The sequence below is a fragment of the Brachyhypopomus gauderio genome, chromosome 5 (assembly GCF_052324685.1).
Source record: "Brachyhypopomus gauderio isolate BG-103 chromosome 5, BGAUD_0.2, whole genome shotgun sequence".
Taxonomy (NCBI): domain Eukaryota; kingdom Metazoa; phylum Chordata; class Actinopteri; order Gymnotiformes; family Hypopomidae; genus Brachyhypopomus; species Brachyhypopomus gauderio.
Window position 1 is genome coordinate 6,744,553 of NC_135215.1, and position 20,000 is coordinate 6,764,552.

The 20,000-nt window shown below is 46.0% G+C and overlaps 3 protein-coding genes across 20 annotated transcripts in view; all 3 read left to right on the plus strand.

Annotated features, from left to right (window-relative positions):
- LOC143514253 (UPF0606 protein KIAA1549) overlaps positions 1-2,816 on the plus strand; it is a 14,299-nt gene extending 11,483 nt beyond the window's left edge. For 2 of the 4 annotated variants that reach the window (XM_077005196.1, XM_077005194.1), the window contains exons 16-22: positions 1-19; positions 129-270; positions 352-705; positions 878-930; positions 1,062-1,189; positions 1,306-1,460; positions 2,102-2,816. The exon at positions 1-19 is cut by the window's left edge and continues 211 nt beyond it. In XM_077005196.1, coding sequence (XP_076861311.1) covers positions 1-19; positions 129-270; positions 352-705; positions 878-930; positions 1,062-1,189; positions 1,306-1,460; positions 2,102-2,317 — 1,067 coding nt within the window. In that variant the 3' untranslated portion in view covers positions 2,318-2,816. The remainder of the gene's footprint in view (positions 20-128; positions 271-351; positions 706-877; positions 931-1,061; positions 1,190-1,305; positions 1,461-2,101) is intronic. The other 2 variants (XM_077005197.1, XM_077005195.1) reach the window with 2 other exon arrangements.
- Positions 2,817-5,590: 2,774 nt separating this feature from the next.
- svopl (SVOP-like) lies at positions 5,591-11,655 on the plus strand. Its single transcript, XM_077005215.1, has 16 exons — positions 5,591-6,027; positions 6,476-6,650; positions 7,135-7,226; positions 7,533-7,631; positions 7,825-7,896; positions 8,084-8,208; positions 8,382-8,445; positions 8,876-9,001; positions 9,142-9,270; positions 9,385-9,458; positions 9,668-9,864; positions 10,279-10,390; positions 10,525-10,606; positions 10,696-10,785; positions 11,040-11,153; positions 11,308-11,655. The coding sequence occupies exons 2-16, from the start codon at positions 6,536-6,538 to the stop codon at positions 11,317-11,319; spliced, it is 1,503 nt and encodes a 500-aa protein (XP_076861330.1). The 5' UTR covers positions 5,591-6,027; positions 6,476-6,535; the 3' UTR covers positions 11,320-11,655.
- A 554-nt stretch (positions 11,656-12,209) lies between these two features.
- mical3b (microtubule associated monooxygenase, calponin and LIM domain containing 3b) overlaps positions 12,210-20,000 on the plus strand; it is a 23,242-nt gene continuing 15,451 nt past the window's right edge. For 14 of the 15 annotated variants that reach the window (XM_077005199.1, XM_077005205.1, XM_077005209.1 and 11 more), the window contains exons 1-9: positions 12,210-12,309; positions 15,702-15,994; positions 16,261-16,468; positions 16,749-16,856; positions 16,959-17,060; positions 17,740-17,895; positions 18,539-18,639; positions 18,761-19,018; positions 19,975-20,000. The exon at positions 19,975-20,000 is cut by the window's right edge and continues 90 nt beyond it. In XM_077005199.1, the coding sequence (XP_076861314.1) occupies positions 15,728-15,994; positions 16,261-16,468; positions 16,749-16,856; positions 16,959-17,060; positions 17,740-17,895; positions 18,539-18,639; positions 18,761-19,018; positions 19,975-20,000 (1,226 nt within the window). In that variant the 5' untranslated portion in view covers positions 12,210-12,309; positions 15,702-15,727. Of the gene's footprint in view, positions 12,310-13,751; positions 14,079-15,701; positions 15,995-16,260; positions 16,469-16,748; positions 16,857-16,958; positions 17,061-17,739; positions 17,896-18,538; positions 18,640-18,760; positions 19,019-19,974 lie in introns of those variants that run through there. The other variant, XM_077005200.1, reaches the window with a different exon arrangement.

Sequence of the window (20,000 nt, forward strand, 5' to 3'; positions counted from 1 at the left end):
GCGGAGAGACGCACAGGAGGTCAGGGTGGTGCTTACAAGAGACGCGTGTTATGGTTGTTCGAACTCAGTGTGATTTTACAGTGTGTGTGTGTGTGTGTGTGTGTGTGTGTGTGTGTGTGTGTTTGTAGCTCCAGAGGCAGGCGTTCCCCTCGACAGCGGCACAGGCAGAACCTTAGTGGCACAAGCAGTCTGACCGATAAGGACCGTCTCATCACGGATGGTGACGCCACCTACAGGAAGTACCCGGGAGTCAACAACGTGGCCTACGTGGTAAAATCCCACATGACACATGTCCATTTTCTTGATTTATGTAAGAAACGCATATTCAAATCACCCCTCCTCTTCCTCTAGTCTGATGCAGACCAACTTCCTGATGTTGGTAGCCCCTCCCCCACTGACGAGGTATTCGTTGACCCTGGGTCTCCACCTCCTGGACCTGCCCCTATTCCGCCCAGTTACGTCCCACCTCAGCCAACCATTGAAGAGGCACGCCAGCAAATGCACTCCCTATTGGATGACGCCTTTGCCTTGGTCTCGCCCACCTCACAAGGGAGCTCTGCTCCTCTGACGCTCACTGGGGTTACAGCAATCACTGGAGTAGGAGGAGTCAGTCCTGGTCCGACCTCCAGCCCGCCCCCGCGCCCTGTCCGCCAATGGGGCTCCTCGTCTTACCCAGCTGCCCCTGCTCACAGCCCTTTTGCCGCAGTGAGTACAACTGAAAATGCAGCACACGATACCTGTGGACCTTCATCTCAATGCTTCATTCACACTCTTAAATCTCTTTTAAATCTCTTCACGTGAACATGAGTAGCTGGACAACCTTTTGAAAGTCTCGAGTCATTATGTATTCCCTCCTGTCCCTCCTCTGTGTCTCTAGAGGTATGCAGAGTTAGGAATGTCCCCTACATCTGTCCAGTGCTTAATGCAAAGGTGAGCAGCAGTATGAAAAATAATAAAGAATAAACAATTTAAATGATTACTTCAAAGGAGCAGCTTTTATATTTCATACTCATTAGGAATATTATGTCCTAATCGTTGAAGCTGTTTTGACCGCTCGACAGGCAGGCACTGGGCTCTGGGTATCTTGTCTCTGGGGAGCTGCAGTCTGACCCTGGGTACTCCAGCAGGGGGCAGTATGGAGAAGACCTGCCTTCTTCTTCACGGCCACGACCAGTAGGGGGCAGCGCAGGTGCACAACTCATCTGTGGCTTTGACCTTTTACATGGTCTTTGAGTATTTATGCTTTTGCCAACCACCAAGTCTGTGTGTGTGTGTGTGTGTGTGTGTGTGTGTGTGTGTGTGTAGGCGCGCAGTTGCATCAGCTGACGCAGGTGGGCTTGTCAAGTCGGATCAGCATGTACCCAGGAGTGGGGCGCAGTGTGTCTGGTCCCTCGGGATCCAGCTGGACCCAGTACCGCACAGATGAAGAGGTCTCCAGGCCCGGAGCCAACCGCGAGACTGTGAGTCCAGCAACACGCACACACACACACTCATTCGCACATACACACACAGATTTCCTTTGACATCCTATCAAACACACATTCTGTCATCACCTCTTCACACTTTCACACTTCACAGTTTCACTTCAACAAGGTTTTAGTCATGTAGTATTTTCAGAGCACTGTACCTGATTACAAGCTGATGTGGTAATATAGAGCAGGTAAATGTTACAAAAATGAGACTATGGCCTGTTATGTTAGTCATTTAAAGTTTTAAAGCTTAATAAAAATAGAAGCAACTTTCAACATTGCTGTCACATGTTATTAGGTCAATAGTGGTGTGACGTACCCTGACTCTTGGTCTTTGGCAGTCTTCTGCAAAATAAACATTCATCAGGTTTTGTGAGATACGAAAATTCTCCTCTGAGACGGATATTCTGACTCTGAGTTGTACTGATGTTAATCATGATTTGTTTGGACTTTCTTGTGTTCCATGAGGGTGCTTGAGGCTGCTTTGATGATCTCGCTGTTTATTTTACTGGACTGGGGTAGTAGTTGTTGTAGGGTAAATACTGGAAGGGTTCTCCTTGTCTTGTATTGAGTGGTTCCTGTAGAATGCTGGAGAACATGCATATAAATTCACATAGCCTCTCTCTTCACAGCAGATCCTGCCGTTTCCTGAGTATTCCTCATCTCCCGTGTTCCAGATGCCTCGGACGTCCCTGAGAGACTCTCCCACCCCCACGGCGGTCTACGCCGCCCCTGAAGAGTCGCCTCCACTCCCGCACTCCTCCGCCTCCCTCATCAAGGCCATCAGGGAGGAGCTCCAGAGACTGTCTCAGAAGCAGGCTGCCGTCGTGGCCAGCTACCACAGCTGAGAGACGCCTTAGCTAACTGCCCCTGCCCCTGGCCCTGGCCGCCCTCCACGCGGGGCTGTGACGCCAGAGTAAACACTCCGACTAAGTCCTCGCTGGAGGCAGCGAGCCAGAGCACCGCCGAGCTTTTGTTTACACTCTGTCCCTGTGTCTAGCTGCAGCGTGGCTAGGCGGACTCACACCCCAAGGAGATGAGACCCTCACGTTTAAGACCTCAGTCCCAGTAAGTCCTCAAATCAGGAACCGGTCCTGAGGATCATGGACCCACCACTCCCCAGATTCCACACCAACATTCTCTAGAGTAAAGAAAAAACAAAAAATGAAACCCACCAAAGTCCAGCATAGCACAGAAGATGTATTATAGACCCCTTCATCCTACACCCATTACGTATGAGACTTATAGTAGTCACTACAGACAAAAATATCCAAAAGAAGCTTCTCTCAGTTAAACTGCATGCTAGGAGAGAGGACCAGACCAGAAGACTCACTCATGAATTTTGCTGCGTGAGATCCCTCCCCGAATTAGTACCATTTCAACATGTCCGTCAAAGTGCTTCCTATAGGAGGGCCATGATCCAGCCCCTCAGACTTCCTCTGGTGCTATAAACCTCATTTCCTGTATCCACCCATCGTACCACCTAGTGGCGGCTCCTGGAGGCTCTGAAGTGGTATCTTCTGTCCTTACGTCTTTCTTTCTTCTTTTCTGTACATTCCTCTTCTCTCGTGCTGCTCTGGTTAGACCATACAGGGATGGTGTGTCGTCAGTCTACAAATATCGCTCGACCGTCCTGACATTCCAGTCCAAAGTTGGCAAGCATGTTGCCATGGAGCCGCGGTCGCCATCATCACTCTGATCTGTCATTGTTTCCAGTTTAGTTGCAAACCTCTCCTGGTCCAGAAGGGCTCTGTTAGCTGGATCGGGCAATTAGAAGTGCTCTCTGCATTGAACCTTCGAGTGGAGGGTCGGTGACCACTGCCTTACAGGGGTTTTTGTCCATAGCCACAGCCTTCTGTTGTAATCAAAATTGGAAAGGGGCCTTCTGGGTCGTGGATCAGTGAACGTTTGAGCTGGCCTGTGTGTGCTTGCCCTGGCGTCACACATCAGGCATCCTCAGTTGCAGCCAGAACCAGGATCCAGCCTGCTGCCAAGCTCAGGCTGCCACATTACCCCGACTCCGTCGAGATGCCAAAATCCTCAGCCTGGAGAAGGAGTCCGTTACGGGAAACCGCTCGCTCAGCGTCTCCGGGTCCGCGGTGCCGGGACGGCCGGGTGCTGATGTTGGGAGCTCGCTGGTTCTTCTCGGTTTTGTTTGTGTTTTGTATTTTTTCGCCAGTGGTCTGTGAGTTTGGCAGTGTCATGTGGAGTGTGACTACTCTAGTCCTCCTGGGGGGTTCTGAGTTGGTTTCCAGCTGTTTATTTTGCACATCATTCATCTTTGCACATTTTAACCATAGTGGCAATGCTAAGCTCAAGTGAGCAAAATCGTCTTAAGGGTTTACCTGGAAAAGAGAAAGAATATTACACAGGATCTATATAGATATATACAAATTTAATTAGTTATTAAATAAATATATTAATTACATATTGATGTATACCCATGAGCACAATATTACTGTATGTCTAGACCATATTAGATTTTATTTATTTTTATTGGTATAAGAATATTAAGTATTTAAGGTATTGGATAAAGTATTGGTATGAGATACAAAAAAGACCAAATCACTGTTAAGACATATAGGTGGTTTAGCTCTGTAATTCAGTAGGCAGTCTGCTTGTGAATCCATGTCTACAATCATGTGACTGTGACTGCGTTTTTCATTGGTTGCTGTGAGGTCATGTGGCAAAGGTGGTTTTAAGGCCCTGTTACGTATTGTGTTGTATAAGAGGCCAAAAAATGATTTTCTTTTCTTTCCCTCTCTCTCTCTCTCTCTCTCTCTCTCTCTCTCTCTCTAACAGGCCTTAAGTTCGCATGTGGAATGAAGCTTTGATTTCTTTATTTTTTGGTTTACTGTGTTTGTCTTGGTGGGCATGCTAATATATATATGCTTAAAAAGAAATGTGTTTAAATACAAAACAAACAAAAAAATCCCATGACAACCGAGCGTGATGGATGTATTTAACATGAGTGAAGACTGTGTTATGGTATAAGACTAAACATGAAGGGTTAAAGCACAGATACCATCCTAATCATTACAATAAGAAGTTTCAATATTTTGTCATTTATATAACAGTAATATTTTTTAAAACCACTCAAAATTAAGTATTTCTGATTAAAGTATAAAATAGAGTTGTAATATGTATATGGAAATCCACCTTTTAAAATGAAGACTTATAGAGGCATTGATAGAACTCTCCTAATCACAAGGCTTCTGCAAAGACCAATGGGGGAACTTTTCTTCACCACTACAACTGTAGACGTTATACTGTTATTCCAAAACTTTGATTTATACATTGCATATAATGTTTCAAGCTGCTTGCCTGATATGGTGTAATTCCACAGTGTGTTTGTATGTGTGTGCGTGTGTGTGAGTGATAGTGACAACTTAGGTTTAAAATAGGTCTACAATAGGTCTCACACTAAATTCTGTCATTAGCAACATAAAATGTATTTTTAAAGTTTGTGATAGAAACATGATTCATATTGAATATCCATGTGTGTGTGTGTGTGTGTGTGTGTGTGTGTGTGTGTGTGTGTGTGTGTGTGTGTGTGTGTGTGTGTGTGTGTGTGTTAAACAGAGTGAAATTATCAATTTTGTTCTTATCTGAGTGCCATAGTGGAAGCCTTGGAAACATTAATGGAAACATAAACACTGTCTGTTCTTACATTACTGCTCCCATCGACTCTTAGAATAGTTTTATTCTGCAGTCATGTTCAAAGACATTTACTGGCAAACCACAAGAAATCTCCACAAACTGGACTAATCGTATCTTTTTTTTACCATCTTTTTATTCCATTGGTCTCTGCAAACTGCATCCCTGTATTTAATGTGTACTGTCTCTAGATTGTTGTGTACATTTATTAACAAAAGATAATAAATTATGTGCATTGAAACTAATTAATGTTTCCCCTTTCATTTGATGAATTTGTATAAGAATTTGTAACTCATAATGAGGCACGCTGTCTAAATGCACCACAATCGTGCAAGACTTATATAAGATGACCACACCTTTGTGAACTGGAGGAGTTAAAGGATTTGTTGAACTACCGCTCCCAGATCAGTAGAATACAGCCAAGAAAACACCCTGCACTGCACACTTCACTGTATCCGTGTACATGTTAATGCGTCTTGGTGAATGTAAGTGTTTGGACCACACTCATCCACCTGTAAGATACTGAAAGCACTCAGCATCATTCCGCACTCTCGGGTTACTGAACGAAGAGCGGGAGATCTGGACAGACCGGCCCGCTGCAAACCTGTTTAACAGCTCCAGAACGCGTCCAGAATGTAGACTAATGCCTCCCAAACAGGGCCCAACCCTCCATAATCGCGTCCACAATGGCCGACAGTAACAGGATCCTCGGGGTGCTTTAGAAATACTTTGCGTGTCCCTTTAAAGCCCAAGTCCGTCCTCTACCTGACGCTGTTTACCTGTCGGTACGCACAGGTTCCTGCTTTTAGCGACACGGCGGATCATCAAAGATGCGGCTGTATCGTAAATCACCTGCACGTCTAAAGTCAGTCTTATCTTGCATCATAACTCCTTGAAGAAGGTAGGCTGTCGGGTTGTGATTTCACATTAATATTTTGCCGTGGCGATCACAGCAAATCTTTAAAACTTGCCGGTAAAGCCATGATGTTTAGGGAAGCACTACTTGGCAAACGTCTTCTACTTTACAATCGAGGACGAGACAGAATCGAGTCCATTTTTAGGGTTTTTATAACATACACAGGACTTTTATGACATATACTTTTAACATTCGCTGTTGTTCTGTTTGTGTAGCTTTAATTTATCTTTCGCAAAACTTTAAGCAACAGTAATGAAAACAATAGCAGCAAATCTAATATCTATCTATCTATCTATCTATCTATCTATCTATCTATCTATCTATCTATCTATCTATCTATCTATCTATCTATCTATCTATCTATCACTCTACTCTACTCTACTCTACTCTACTCTACTCTGTGTGTGTGTGTGCGCGCGCCTGTGTTATTTAGGCTTTTTCGGTCATGTTGCTATTTTAAAATACTTATTTTAAAATACTAATTTGACTGACCATGACTGCGAGACACGGCTCTTCTATGAAGACGCAGCTGGTCAGCGCAATTCAACTTCAGGATGTGGAGCTCGAGGAGACGGACGCAGGGAGCAAACCCGCGACACCAGCCAAGGGTGAGTGTGAGTCTCTTATGAGAACACAAATAAATAAATAAATCTCTGTGCCATAGTGAAGATGCAATGCATTTAATTGTTTTTGTTGTACAATAACATTTTATAGCACTATATTTTATGATACTATAGTTTATGATTGCAATGTCAGATTAAAGTCTTCATAAATATCAGATAATTATTCTAGAATTGACAGATATTTCAATAATTGACTCATTTAGATGCGTTGTTTTTAATGCAGTATTGTTTGTTATTTACTGGGTCTGGTGTTTTAGAGGATCGCCCATAGTGGTTTAAGTCTGCATCTGAACCTTCGTCCTGTGGTTTTTCCAGTATAGGATCAAAGTGTATTGATAAAAATTGTTTAGAAGGGAGATGCCTTCACCCAAAGCATCTATATTTTATGTTTCTTATTGTTCGCGTGGCAAGGCCCTGTGACCTCCTGTGACCTCCTGTGACCTCTGGTCCTCCCTGTTTGCTCTCACAGATCCCAAAGTGTTCAGTGTGGAAGAGGCTGTGGAGACCATCGGCTTTGGGCGCTTTCACGTCCTACTGTTTGTTATTATGGGCAGTGCTAACGTAAGAGTCCTGTGTGTGTGTGTGTGTGTGTGTGTGTGTGTGTGTGTGTGTGTGTGTGTGTGTGTGTGTGTGTGTGTGTGGGCACACGTATGTGAAAGAGAGGGAAAGTGTGTATGTGCATGTGTGTATGTATGTGTTCATGCCTCTCTGTGTGTGCCTACAAATGTCTACACATGCGGGTGTATATGTGTGTCTTTGCTTTGATGAGCATTGTGTGTGTGCGTTGTTTATGTCAATTATGGTGTATATTTTCCTGCTGCGCTAATGTGCATGCTTGTGTGTGTGTGTGTGTGTGATTATATACAGATTGTAGAGGCGATGGAGATCATGTTGTTGGCTGTAGTTTCTCCTGAGATCCGATGTGAGTGGCATTTGGAGGATTGGCAGGTGGCCCTGGTCTCCACGGTGAGACTTTCAACCAATCACAGCAAATGTGCATTCATGTATTGATGGAGGTTTTGTTATTGACATCGTGTCATGCTGTTTATCATGCTCATAACTCTGAAGAGTTGCAGTAAATATAACTTTTCTACAAGTCATGTCTAATTTGTGTGCCCTGTGTGTGTGTGTGTGTGTGTGTGTGTGTGTGTGTGTGTAGATGGTGTTCCTGGGCTACATGGTGTGCGGTGTGTTGTGTGGATATGTGGCAGATAAATATGGTCGTTGGAAGGTGAGGAAATACTGCTTTGATTGGCTTAATTTCACGTCTCTGAATCTATGATGACGTTACATCAAAGAAAATTATAACAATATATTTGTGTCTATTTAGTTGTTATATTTGGATCTTTCACTTTTGAGTATGTTTGTTTGTGGTTGTGTGTGTGGGTGTGTGTGTATGGGTGGGTGTGTGTGTGCAGGTGGTGTTTGGAGGCTTTGTGTGGGCTTCGTATTTCTCTCTGCTAACGTCATTTGCACCGACTTATGGCTGGTTTATATTCCTACGCAGTATGGTGGGCTGTGGGGTAGCAGCCACATCACAAGGGTACACACACACACACACATAAACATACACACATGTACACACACACACACACATATGCACACACACTGACACACATTTAGTCATAAAGCACGTCATGAACTAACAGACTGAACACATCTCTCAAGCACAGATAATAATTCTACTGAGACAAGAAATCTATTCTCCCTCTTAAGGTTCGTGTTGAAGACTGAGTTCATTCCTGCCAAATACAGATCCTCCCTGCTGCCTCTGGCCTCCGTGAGTCAGCCTCACACTGACCAGTCACACCGTGTGATCAGCCTCACACTGACCAGTCACACCGTGTGGTCAGCCTCACACTGACCAGCCACACACAGTCAGTCACACCGTGTGTTCAGCCTCACACTGACCAGCCACACCGTGTGGTCAGCCTCACACTGACCAGTCACACTGTGTGGTCAGCCTCACACTGACCAGCCACACACAGTCAGTCACACCGTGTGGTCAGCCTCACACTGACCAGCCACACACAGTATCAGTCACACCGTGTGGTCAACCTCACACTGACCAGCCACACACAGTGTCAGTCACACCGTGTGGTCAGCCTCACACTGACCAGCCACACACCGTCGGTCACACTGTGTGAAACGTGAAACTACACACACTTGTGTTGATCCTCTTGCTGTGTGTTGCCTATAACTGATGCTAGATCTTCTGGATGTTGGGCTCCATGATCATCATCATTCTGGGTATGACCGTGGTGCCCACGATGGGCTGGCGTTGGATGATTCGGCTGTCCATCATCCCCAGCCTCATACTCATTGGACTATTCCAGGTGAACCTCCTTTGACGGGTTCTGGAGCATCAGAACTTGGAATAATTATAGTCATAGAAATAATAACACAACATTTTCTCTCATTCTTGCATTTTCTCTCTCTCTCTCTCTCTCTCTCTCTCTCTCTCTCTCTCTCTCAGTTTATCCCTGAGTCAACTAGGTTCCAAGTTTCGGTGGGTAATATCAAAGGAGCCATTGACACCTTGAATCGGATTGCCAACATGAACCAAGCCAGCTTGCCCGAGGGGGAACTACAGGAGCCTGTAGTGGTGAGTTTTATACACACACACCCACGCCTCTGTCCAGTGCTTTCTATGCATACACACTTGCAGACAAACACCTCTGTGCGATGCTTTCTACCTGGATATGGTGTGTGTTTTCAGACAGAGAGGGGAAATGTTCTTACTCTGGTCAGTCCAGCACTCCGTAGAACATCTATTCTTCTGTGGTACTCATGGTAATGTTACACTGCTTCTCCTTCCTGTGTGTGAGTGTGTGCGCACGTGCGTGTGTTTGTGTGTATTTGTGCATGAAAGATTGTAATGTGTTCCTTCATAGAGATTTGGAAACACCTCCACATACCCATATTCTTAATTTTAACCACTCCTAAATTGCAAAACTGACCTCAGATCAGCTCAGCTCTTACCATCCCACTAATATCTGCAGGTTTGTAGCCTCCTTCTCCTACTACGGATCAGTGCTGAGCAGCTCGGAGCTGCTGGAGAAGAACCTGCTCTGTGTGTCCAACCCTGATCCAGAGCACAGTGTCAAACACATCCAGGAGGAGGCGCTGTGTTACTGCATCCCGTTCAACATGGACGACTACCAGACCCTCCTCATCAGCTGCCTGGGAGAGGTGGCACGTGAGTGACCTTTGACCCTAGGTCCCCTTGTCATTCAGACAGAGAGAGAGTAATAGTGTGCAGCTCAGTTGTGTACTAATTAACAATGCTCATTTTTGAGTTTTGAATTTTAATTTTATTTTTGCACAATATAAAAACACACAAAATGTAAATAACAACATACAGTGCAGGTAGAGACAGAAACCTGATGTGGGCTTATATAATGACACTACCATTCATTTGAAATGTATAGAATAGTATACTATTTAGATCGGTATATAGTATATACTTTTTGTTTTAGGGCGTAGTATATATAGTATATACTTTGTAGTAGTACAGAGCTATCTCAAGCATTTATATCCAGGGATGGCGAGTGTGTTTAGAGCGAGCGGAGGCTTGACCAGATCTCGCTGTTGCTCTGCGTTCTCTGTGCAGTCATCCCGCTGAACATCGGCCTGCTGAACCTGGTGGGCCGCAAGTGCAGCATGTGCATCCTACTGGTTCTGTCTGCTGTGTTCTTCATGCTCGTTAACATCTGCACGACCATGTGAGTAGCCACTCCCCCCTGACACGACCACGCCCCACCCCTGCACCCTTTCCGACCACAGTCATAACGGTACTCTGTAGTGCCCTCTTGTGTTGCAGTGCAGTACTGCAGGCGTTAATGTTTCCGCTCTGCAGGTTTGGATTTACAGTGCTTCTGTTCCTGCTGCGCTCGCTGGTCTCGATGAACTTTAACGTGGTGTATATTTACACTGCAGAGGTGAGCGACGGCACAGTTACAGTAATGAGGAGCGATATACTGGTAATGTACTGGTAATATACCTCTGGTAATGGACATCCCACTGACAGGTCTACCCTACGTCCGTGCGCTCCATTGGAATGGGCTTCTGTACTTCCTTTAGCAGAATTGGAGGAATGATTGCACCATTCATAGCCCAGGTACTGTTTGAGTGAGTGTGAGTGCACAGAACTATGTGTGAGTGTGTGTGAGTGTGTGCATGTTTTTTTGCTTGTGTGTGCGTGTACGTCCATGCTCAAATCGTTGCTAACTGTGAACATGTGAATCTGTGCATGTGTGTGTTTCTGTGTGTGTGTGTGTGTGTGTGTGTGTGTGTGTGTGTGTGTGTGTGTGTGTGTGTGTGTGTGTGTGTGTGTGTGTGTGTGTGTGTGTGTGTGTGTATGTGTGCCCCCAGGTGTTGATGTCCAAGTCTGTGATTCTGGCCTTGTGTCCATTTGCACTGACTTGTTGCCTGTGTGCTTTCGGGACTGTATTCTTACCCATCGAGACCCGAGGAAGGGCATTATTGGTAAATATATGTTGAGTCTGTCTGTCTGTGTGTGTGTGTCTGTCTGTGTTAGTGTGTGCATCATTATGTTTCTTTGTGTTCTGTGTTCTGTTTTCTGTCTGGTTTCTTCTGTAATACATTCATCTGACACATTTTTCCTTCTGTTCTTTTACAGCAAACGGAATAACTCACATCTGTTGAAAAAGAAACTGTTGTCACACTTTTGTAATTTTATTAAACTCGAACTCGTTTAACAAAAACGTTTGTAAATATTCTTGAATATTGTAAATATTCTTCTTATTCTATGCATCGTGTGATTGAATAACTGTAAATGTGAATGAGTTGCATGCCAAGACCACGAGACGCTTGGCACCCAAAAACCAAGCGTATTTGGCTCTAAGTCAAATATTCTCCACTAGGTGGAGACATTATACTGTTTTGTAGTGTACTGGAAGGCAACGTGTAACGAGTTCCACAACCCTTAAGCTCAAATTTTAACTCCCACCCCCTCACCCCCCCACCCCCTTTTTTACTCTTGTTACTCGGCGCATGTTTAGTGATGGTATTATAAAGACTTTAATCCCTTCACAACTCATCGATATAACACACACACTGTACTGTACTCATGAAGGAAGAAGCTGCTTGGTTTTGTTTTAAGTGTTTCCATTTAATTATATTATATAAGATATAATATTAAAGACTGTTATAAGAGTAACATTTAACTAAATCAGCAAAACTCTCTGTGCGTCAGCATGTGCTTGCTGTGTAGGTCAAGTATGGAATGAGTGAGTGCTCTTGACCTTGCCAATAAGAGAGAAAGAGGACACTGTGTGTGTGTGTGTGTGTGTGTGTGTGTGTGTGTGTGTGTGTGTGTGTGTGTAAGAATGAGGGGAAGTGAGTGTGACAGCAGTCCTAGTTTCTGCACTGCATGTGTGTGTGTGTGTGTGTGTGTGTGTGTGTGTGTGTGTGTGTGTGTGTGTGTGTGTGTGTGTCCTAGTGTCTGCACTGCAGCTCCCCCGCATGGCACTGGAGTAAATGTGGGTGGGGGGAGGAGGGATAAGAGAGGGAGAGAGGGATGTAGTGACAGGGGGAGAGAGAGAGATGGAGAGAGAGAGAGATGGAAAGGAGGGGAATGTAGCATGTAAGCAGGGTGTGGATACTGCAGGCACCCAGTACAGTAAGTGACTCCTATATGGTTGTGTGCTGTGATATGTGTGCTGTACGTGTGCGGCGCGAGTGTTTCAGTGTGACTGCGTTCTTGGTTGTTGCTCGTGGTTCAACCCAGGCTGTCCTGAATGAGCTGCATTGTGTCTGATCCTGGAACAGTGGCGCTGTTGTACACGCTGCCTGTGTGACACGATGACCGGCACATTCAGCGTCGGGGAACAGTGCAGGCGTGGGTCTGTGTATTCGCACAAGTATATCATATGTTTTGTATATCAAGAGTTTGTGTGTGTGTGTGTGTGTGTGTGTGTGTGTGTGTGTGTGTGTGTGTGTGTGTGTGTGTGTATCTTCCTGCACTCTCATCAGTGTGTGAAGCGTCCATGCACCTAGAGATCAGCCTGTGTTCTGCAGAACTTCATTCAGTGTAAACGGCTCTTTGGATTCCTATCTGTCAATCATGCTGAAGACTTGAGCAGACATCTTATCGAACAACTCCTTTAATGACTATCCAGTCAGCTAGCTGTCTCTGCTGATGGTCTTACCTCCGGCCTGTTTAGGTCAGCACCTTTGACCCTCAAGATCAGAGCCTCTTTGTGGTCTGTGTGACGTCTGTGTGGTTGTCTGCGTGTGCTTGTGTGTGTGTGTGTGTGTGTGCCTGTCACACACTGCACTTCCGGGACACACGTTAACCTGTCATGACCTTAGCCTACCCGTCTCGTTCTGTCCCTCTTGGTGTCTCATAATATAGACTAGAAGAGTCCAGCATTAGTTGAGGACGTGAATAAGGACGAAGGGAAGAACGTGTCAGAATTAGAAGTTTACGAGCAGTAGGTCCCAAACGAGAACTGCGTGTCTGCCTCTCCTGGGTATATGTCCTGATTCAGTACTGGAGCCCGGCTCGAGTTAGCATGTCTTCGTTCGCACAAACTTAAACACACAGTTACAGCGCACACACGTGTTCCCATCGATTTTGAGGAATTCCACATGAATGCGGCACTGGCAGGAACCTGCAAACCAACACACAGTACATTCTATATAACTACAAGAGCGCATACTGATGGTCATAGTGATATTTTTGCATTTTTCTAGCCCGCTTCACTTCCCCTTTTAACTATTATCCTGTTTATATCAACGTGCGTTGCTTAATTTTATTCCCCAATGCGCGCGCTTAAAGGTAGCCGCTGTCCAGCGCACGCGGTGCTGATGCGTTGTCAGCTGACTGATGTGGCGCATCTTCGAGGAACATAATAGTAAACCGAGTGCTTCTGCTAAAAAATACAAATTATTTAGTAATATTAATTGCCACTCTCTTGTATAAGAGAAACCCCAGTCTAAACAAACATACAGCCCCAAGCCAAGATTTATGCGGACTGCCACTGTACCGCGTAACTTACGCCTCTATACTTTTCGACCAATGAGAATAATCCACCGTTAAAACGCGCATCTTAAATTGCGACACGTATGAACAGATGTTGTACCGTCGTTTGGAAGTCACGGAGTAGCGAATAACTTTTAGCCGCAGTGTATACTGCAGTTAATCTCAACGGTTGCCAGAGTAGCAGATTTCTTTCCTGAGAACATCCAGCGCCTCCAGCGGGAAAACTGAGAAATAAGATTCACTTTACCACGACATCGCTGCCATCAGCGACGTGTGTGTGTGTGTGTGTGTGTGTGTGTGTGTGTGTGACCGAGTAGCAAGAGTTGGGGATAAAGAGATTAGTTCATGCGGCAGTGTGATGACGGAGGCTACATCAGTATTCAGCCCGTCCGCGACTCCTGAAGGTATGTGTGGCCGTTCTCCGGCTCTGAACCTCCGAGTGTGTCATATACGTCGAATACAGTTTCTGAGAATGTTATGGTATCACGAAGCCTGTAAAGATTATGGATTTAGTATCACGGAGGCCGGGATTTCTGAAACTGCGACCGTGGTTTCCGTTTCAGTCCACGCGATCCATTAATAAAAATAAGAAAAACCTTCCATAAGGTCGAAATTTGGGTAAAATCTCTGTGGAGAGAAACGTGAAGCTTGTTGGTGTGTTACTGTATTAGGACTTGAATTAGGATTATTATATATTAGGAATAATATTAGGATCCCTCCAAATAAAGATAGAAAGAGAGAGGGAGGGAGATAAGGAGAGAGGGAGAGAAGGAGAGAGAGACAGGAGGAGAAGGGAGAAGGGAGAGAAGGAGAGAGAGACAGGAGGAGAGGAGAAAGAAGGAGAGAGAGAGAAACAGGAGGAGTGGGGAGGAGGGAGAGAGGGAGAGGGATGGGGAGGAGTAGAGACATGGAGAGGGTTTGTGGGAGGTGAGGCGTGTGTATTGGTCAGTGGTGAGTGAATGTGTTCACCCTCTCATTCTAGTGTTCTCTCTCATGTTCACCCTCTAACTCTCATGATCACACTCTCACCCTCATGTTCACACTCTCACTCCTGTGTTCACCCTCTCACTCTCATGTTTAACCTCTCACTCTCATGATCACCCTCTCACCCCATGTTCACTCTCTCACTCCAGTGTTCACCCTCTCACTCTCATGTTTAACCTCTCACTCTCACTCCAGTGTTCTCTCTCATGTTTAACCTCTCACTCTCATGATCACCCTCTCACCCCATGTTCACTCTCTCACTCCAGTGTTCTCACTCATGTTCACCCTCTCACTCTCATGATCACCCTCTCATCCCATGTTCACCCTCTCACTCCAGTGTTCTCTCTCTCTCATGTTCACCCTCTCACTCTCATGATCACCCTCTCACCCCATGTTCACCCTCTCACTCCAGTCTTCTCTCTCTCTCTCTGTCTCTCATCTTCACACTATCACTCCTGTGTTCACTCTCTCTCTCTCATGTTCACACTCTCACCCTCATGTTCACACTCTCACTCTCATGTTCACACTCTCAATCCTGTGTTCACTCTCTCTCTCCTCTGTGCTCCTGTATGAGTCTTCCTGAAACACAGTAACAGAGAGGTGACCAATTAACTGAATGAATGTGCATGTCTCTCTCTCATGTTTATTGGCTCGACTGAAGATCTCTCTCTCTCTCACACACACACACACACACACACACACACACACACACACACACACACACACACACTACTTCACTGTGTGTTTCCTGTGTCTATGGGATTATGCTGCAATTGTAGTGAATGTGGTGGAACAGTACACCACCAGCAGTTGAACTGGTGGAACTGTACACCACTAACAGTTGAAAAGTATAGCAGGTCTCTTGCATAGATCAGGTTGTTGCAGGAAGGGCTTTGAGTTTTGGTATTTATTGAACTGTTTTTTAATCCTGATAAATGACAGTAATCTATCTATCTGTCTTTGTGCCTGTCTGTCTGACTGTCTGTCTGTTCCTCTTATTACTGTCTCTCTCCCCTTTCTCATTTCCTCTTTCGCTCTCTCAGGTGCAGTGTGAGTGTGGGTGGAGGAGATGGAGGAGCGGAGGGTGGTGGCGGGTCAGAGCCGGCCCTACGCCCTGTTTGACACCTTCGTGCAGGCGGGCACGTGCAGGGAGACGCTACACGCCTTCCAGCAGCTGTGTGGGGAGCTGAAGCTACAGCCCAGGGCTGGCCTGCCCTTCTACCACAGCCTGAGGGGCAGTCTCCACGGCTGGAGGGCCAAAGCCCTGTGGGCCAAGCTGGACAAACGTGCCAGCCAAAAAGAATACCAGCGAGGCCAAGTCTGTGCTAACAACACGGTGACTGGCCCCACACACACAGGCAGATCTGTGCTAACACAAAAACTGACCACACACACATATACACACACATACATATACACTCACACCAGCAAAAATTTGTGGTAACTGACCACACACACACACACACACACACACACTCACACAAATTGGTGTGTGGGCTTAATATATATGCAAACGTGCAAATGTGAGGGAAAGGTGTGATTTGTATCGTGATTTGCATGGCGTTGAAGGTGTGTGTGTGCGTGTGTGCGTGTGTGTGTCAGTGTCTGATTATAGGGGCAGGTCCATGTGGCCTGCGCACAGCTATTGAGCTGAGCTTCCTGGGTGCACGGGTGGTGTTGGTGGAGAAGAGAGATGCTTTCTCCCGCAATAACGTCCTCCATCTGTGGCCGTTCACCATCCAGGACCTGCGCTGCCTCGGTGCTAAGAAGTTTTATGGAAAATTCTGTGCTGGATCCATAGATCACATTAGTGAGTGGCGTGAGGAATATATGTGTGTGTGTGTGTGTGTGTGTGTGTGTGTGTGTGTGCATGCATGTATCTGTATTTGTAATCATTATTGTAATTCTCTGCATGGATTTTACTAGCTTATTTCACACTTATTAATGTTTATTTTGTCCCTTCACTTGACTGATTTGTGTGTGTGTGTGTGTGTGTGTGTGTGTGTGTGTGTGTGTGTGTGTGTGTGTGTGTGTGTGTGTGTGTGTGTGTGTGTGTGTGTGTGTGTGTGTGTGTGTGTATTTGTGGATAGGTATTCGTCAGCTGCAGCTGATCCTGCTGAAGGTGGCTCTGCTTCTGGGTGTGGAGGTCCATGTGAATGTGGAGTTCAGGAACCTGCAGGAGCCTCAAGAGGATCAAGGCAAGCAGTGTTAAACCACACCCTCTGCTTCTGACCACGCCCTCTTCATCCATTCTTAGCATTAAGAAGATCGACTTCACCACTACTTTTGAAACTCTGCAGGTCTTGGCTGGAGGGCTGAGGTCCATCCCACAACTCACCAAGTGAGTGACCTGCAGTTTGATGTGGTAATTGGTGCAGATGGCAGGAGGAATACCTTACCAGGTAAGGATCACGTCTGCACCTGCAAGAGTCGCAAAACTTATCAGGATGTGACAAGTACAGTATTTGTTTAACTCACTAAAAGCCAGATTGAGGCCTTCAGGTATCTGACATGATGTCCAGAACTCTGGGATGTGCTGGTGGAGAACGGTGCTGGAATGTATTTGGCAGACAGACCATCGTAATGCTGTCAGAAAAGAACTCCTTTCCTCATTCCAAAGGTTGAACATAGTTTAACAGAGTAAACACTGGGTCACTGGAAGCTTTTGACCTTGGACCGGATCTGAGAGTGCACACAGCCAGAACATCCTGACAATGTGAGTCTGATCTTAAACGCGGTCCTCAGCGTCCCTGAGCGCTTACGTCCGTCGGTTTGGTGTGACGGATTGACGCTGTGGCCCATGACTGTGTGACGGCCCTGTCACATGCAGCCTGCTGCTGTGTTTCCCAACCCCAGACTGTCCAACACACACTTCCTCTATTCTGAGTTACAGTTCAGCTTGTACTTCTCTTAACACAGCCATGATGACTCGCGTTCAGGGTTGATTTGGACAAATGTTAGCGTTTGACAAACAGCAGCATCTCTCTTCCGTTACATGATAAGAGCCTCTCTCTCTCTCTCTCTCTCTCTCTCTCTCTCTCTCTCTCTCTCTCTCTCTCTCTCTCTCCGTTTGTCCGGTAGGCTTCCGCAGGAAAGAGTTTCGGGGCAAGCTGGCCATCGCCATCACCGCAAATTTCATCAACCGCAACACCACAGCTGAGGCCAAAGTGCAGGAGATCAGTGGCGTGGCCTTCATCTTCAACCAGAAGTTCTTCCAGGAGCTCCGCGATGCCACAGGTATGGAGATATTGGGGAGATATCACCTTCAACACATGCTGATGCCTGCCTGCGTTTATTACTGCATTCTAAAGCTCACAGTCCGAGCACCAGCACGCTGTGCAGTTATATCATATGTACTTCTGACCCACGTGTTAGTTGGAATGATTGCTAACTTTGAGCGGTAACTTGCAGGTGCAATAATGCGTCTCACGCAGATGCAATAACGTGTGTCTCACGCAGATGCAATAACGTGTGTCTCACGCAGATGCAATAACGTGTGTCTCACGCAGATGCAATAACGTGTGTTTCACGCAGGTGCAATTACGTGTGTCTCACGCAGATGCAATAACGTGTGTCTCACGCAGGTGCAATAATGTGTGTCTCACGCAGATGCAATAACGTGTGTCTCACGCAGGTGCAATTACGTGTCTCACGTGGGTGCAATAACGTGTGTTTCACGCAGGTGCAATAACGTGTGTCTCACGCAGGTGCAATAACGTGTGTTTCACGCAGGTGCAATAACGTGTGTCTCACGCAGGTGCAATTACGTGTGTCTCACGCAGATGCAATAACGTGTGTCTCACGCAGATGCAATAGCGTGTGTCTCACGCAGGTGCAATGACGTGTGTTTCACGCAGGTGCAATAACGTGTCTCACACAGGTATAGACCTGGAGAACATTGTCTATTACAAAGACGATACCCATTATTTTGTCATGACGGCCAAAAAGCAGAGCCTGCTGGATAAAGGAGTCATCTTGAAAGTGAGTTCTCATGCAGGAGCGTGTGTGTGTGTGTGTGTGTGTGTGTGTGTGTGTGTGTGTGTGTGTGTGTGTAAGCGTGAATTCCGGAGCGTCTCCATCTTTGGTGTTCATTTTCCTGCAGGACTACACGGACACAGAGATGCTTCTCTCACGCAACAACGTGGACCAGAATGCATTGCTGGCTTATGCCCGGGAAGCCGCGGCCTTCTCCACGAATCAGCAGCTCCCCACGCTGGACTTCGCCATCAACCACTACGGGCAGCCGGACGTGGCCATGTTCGACTTCACCTGCATGTACGCCTCGGAGAACGCAGCACTTGTGCGACAGCGCAGGGGGCGCCCTCTGCTGGCCGCCCTGGTGGGGGACAGTCTGCTGGAGGTGAGAGGGACTCGGCACTTACATTTACATTTACATTTATGGCATTTAGCAGATGCTCTTATCCAGAGCGACTTACAAAAGTGCTATGTAGTTGCTTGGAATCTCCAAGGTAGTATAGATAGTCCTGAACACAAGGTATTCTAAGCTGGAAAAACCACTAGACGAAAGTCAAATGATACCTAACAATTATACCTGAATATACACATCACCTGAGGAAAAAGACAGTAAGCAATTCCACTTCCTGGTTGTTGGTTGTCTTGAACATGTTGATCTGCACCATATGTTGATTTACTGGACATACGGAAGCACCAGGCCTGGTGGGAACCAGTGAAACCAGTCCTGGAGTGCTTTCACCAGTGAAACCAGTCCTGGAGTGCTTTCACCAGTGAAACCAGTCCTGGAGTGCTTTCGCCAGTGAAACCAGTCCTGGAGTGCTTTCTGTAACATCACAAGTACGTTGAGTGAGTTCTTTTTTGATCACAGATTGTGACAGTAATACTGTGAGTTGAATCCTGGTTAAGACTCATTTATACAAGGCACTGTATGCAGGTACAAATGGTCCCTATGATAAATGGTAAAAGCTATGACAAATGGACTTGTGGCTAAGCCATCCATGTATTTTCAGTTCACTCAAACATCATAATAATTGGTCATATTTTTGCTCGCTCACGTTGCCTTTTATGCTAATATTTTTATTATTAAAATGTGAATTGCACATGTGTCTTCTTTGGACCTAAGCTCAATAGCACGCTCTACAGGTCTTAAGAAAAATACATATGGACTACGAATGACACAGTGATGACATAATGCTCACAACGCACTGGTTAATATAGTCTAATTGGAGATCATAGAGGTAGAAAGGTATAAATGACCACTCCCCTTTAATGGAGCAACTGGCCCCAGAACATGGTCTAGGATCACCATGGCGACTGTCTCTATACTGCTCTCTTCCTCAGCCCTTCTGGCCAATGGGGACAGGCAT

What these genes read in the sequence shown, in the direction of transcription:
- svopl (XM_077005215.1), top strand. Translation starts at nt 6,536, where the DNA reads ATGACTGCGAGACACGGCTCTTCTATGAAGACGCAGCTGGTCAGCGCA. An exon ending in ACCCGCGACACCAGCCAAGG is followed by an intron (nt 6,651 to 7,134) that starts GTGAGTGTGAGT and finishes TTGCTCTCACAG; the next exon opens with ATCCCAAAGTGTTCAGTGTG. An exon ending in GTTAACATCTGCACGACCAT is followed by an intron (nt 10,391 to 10,524) that starts GTGAGTAGCCAC and finishes TCCGCTCTGCAG; the next exon opens with GTTTGGATTTACAGTGCTTC.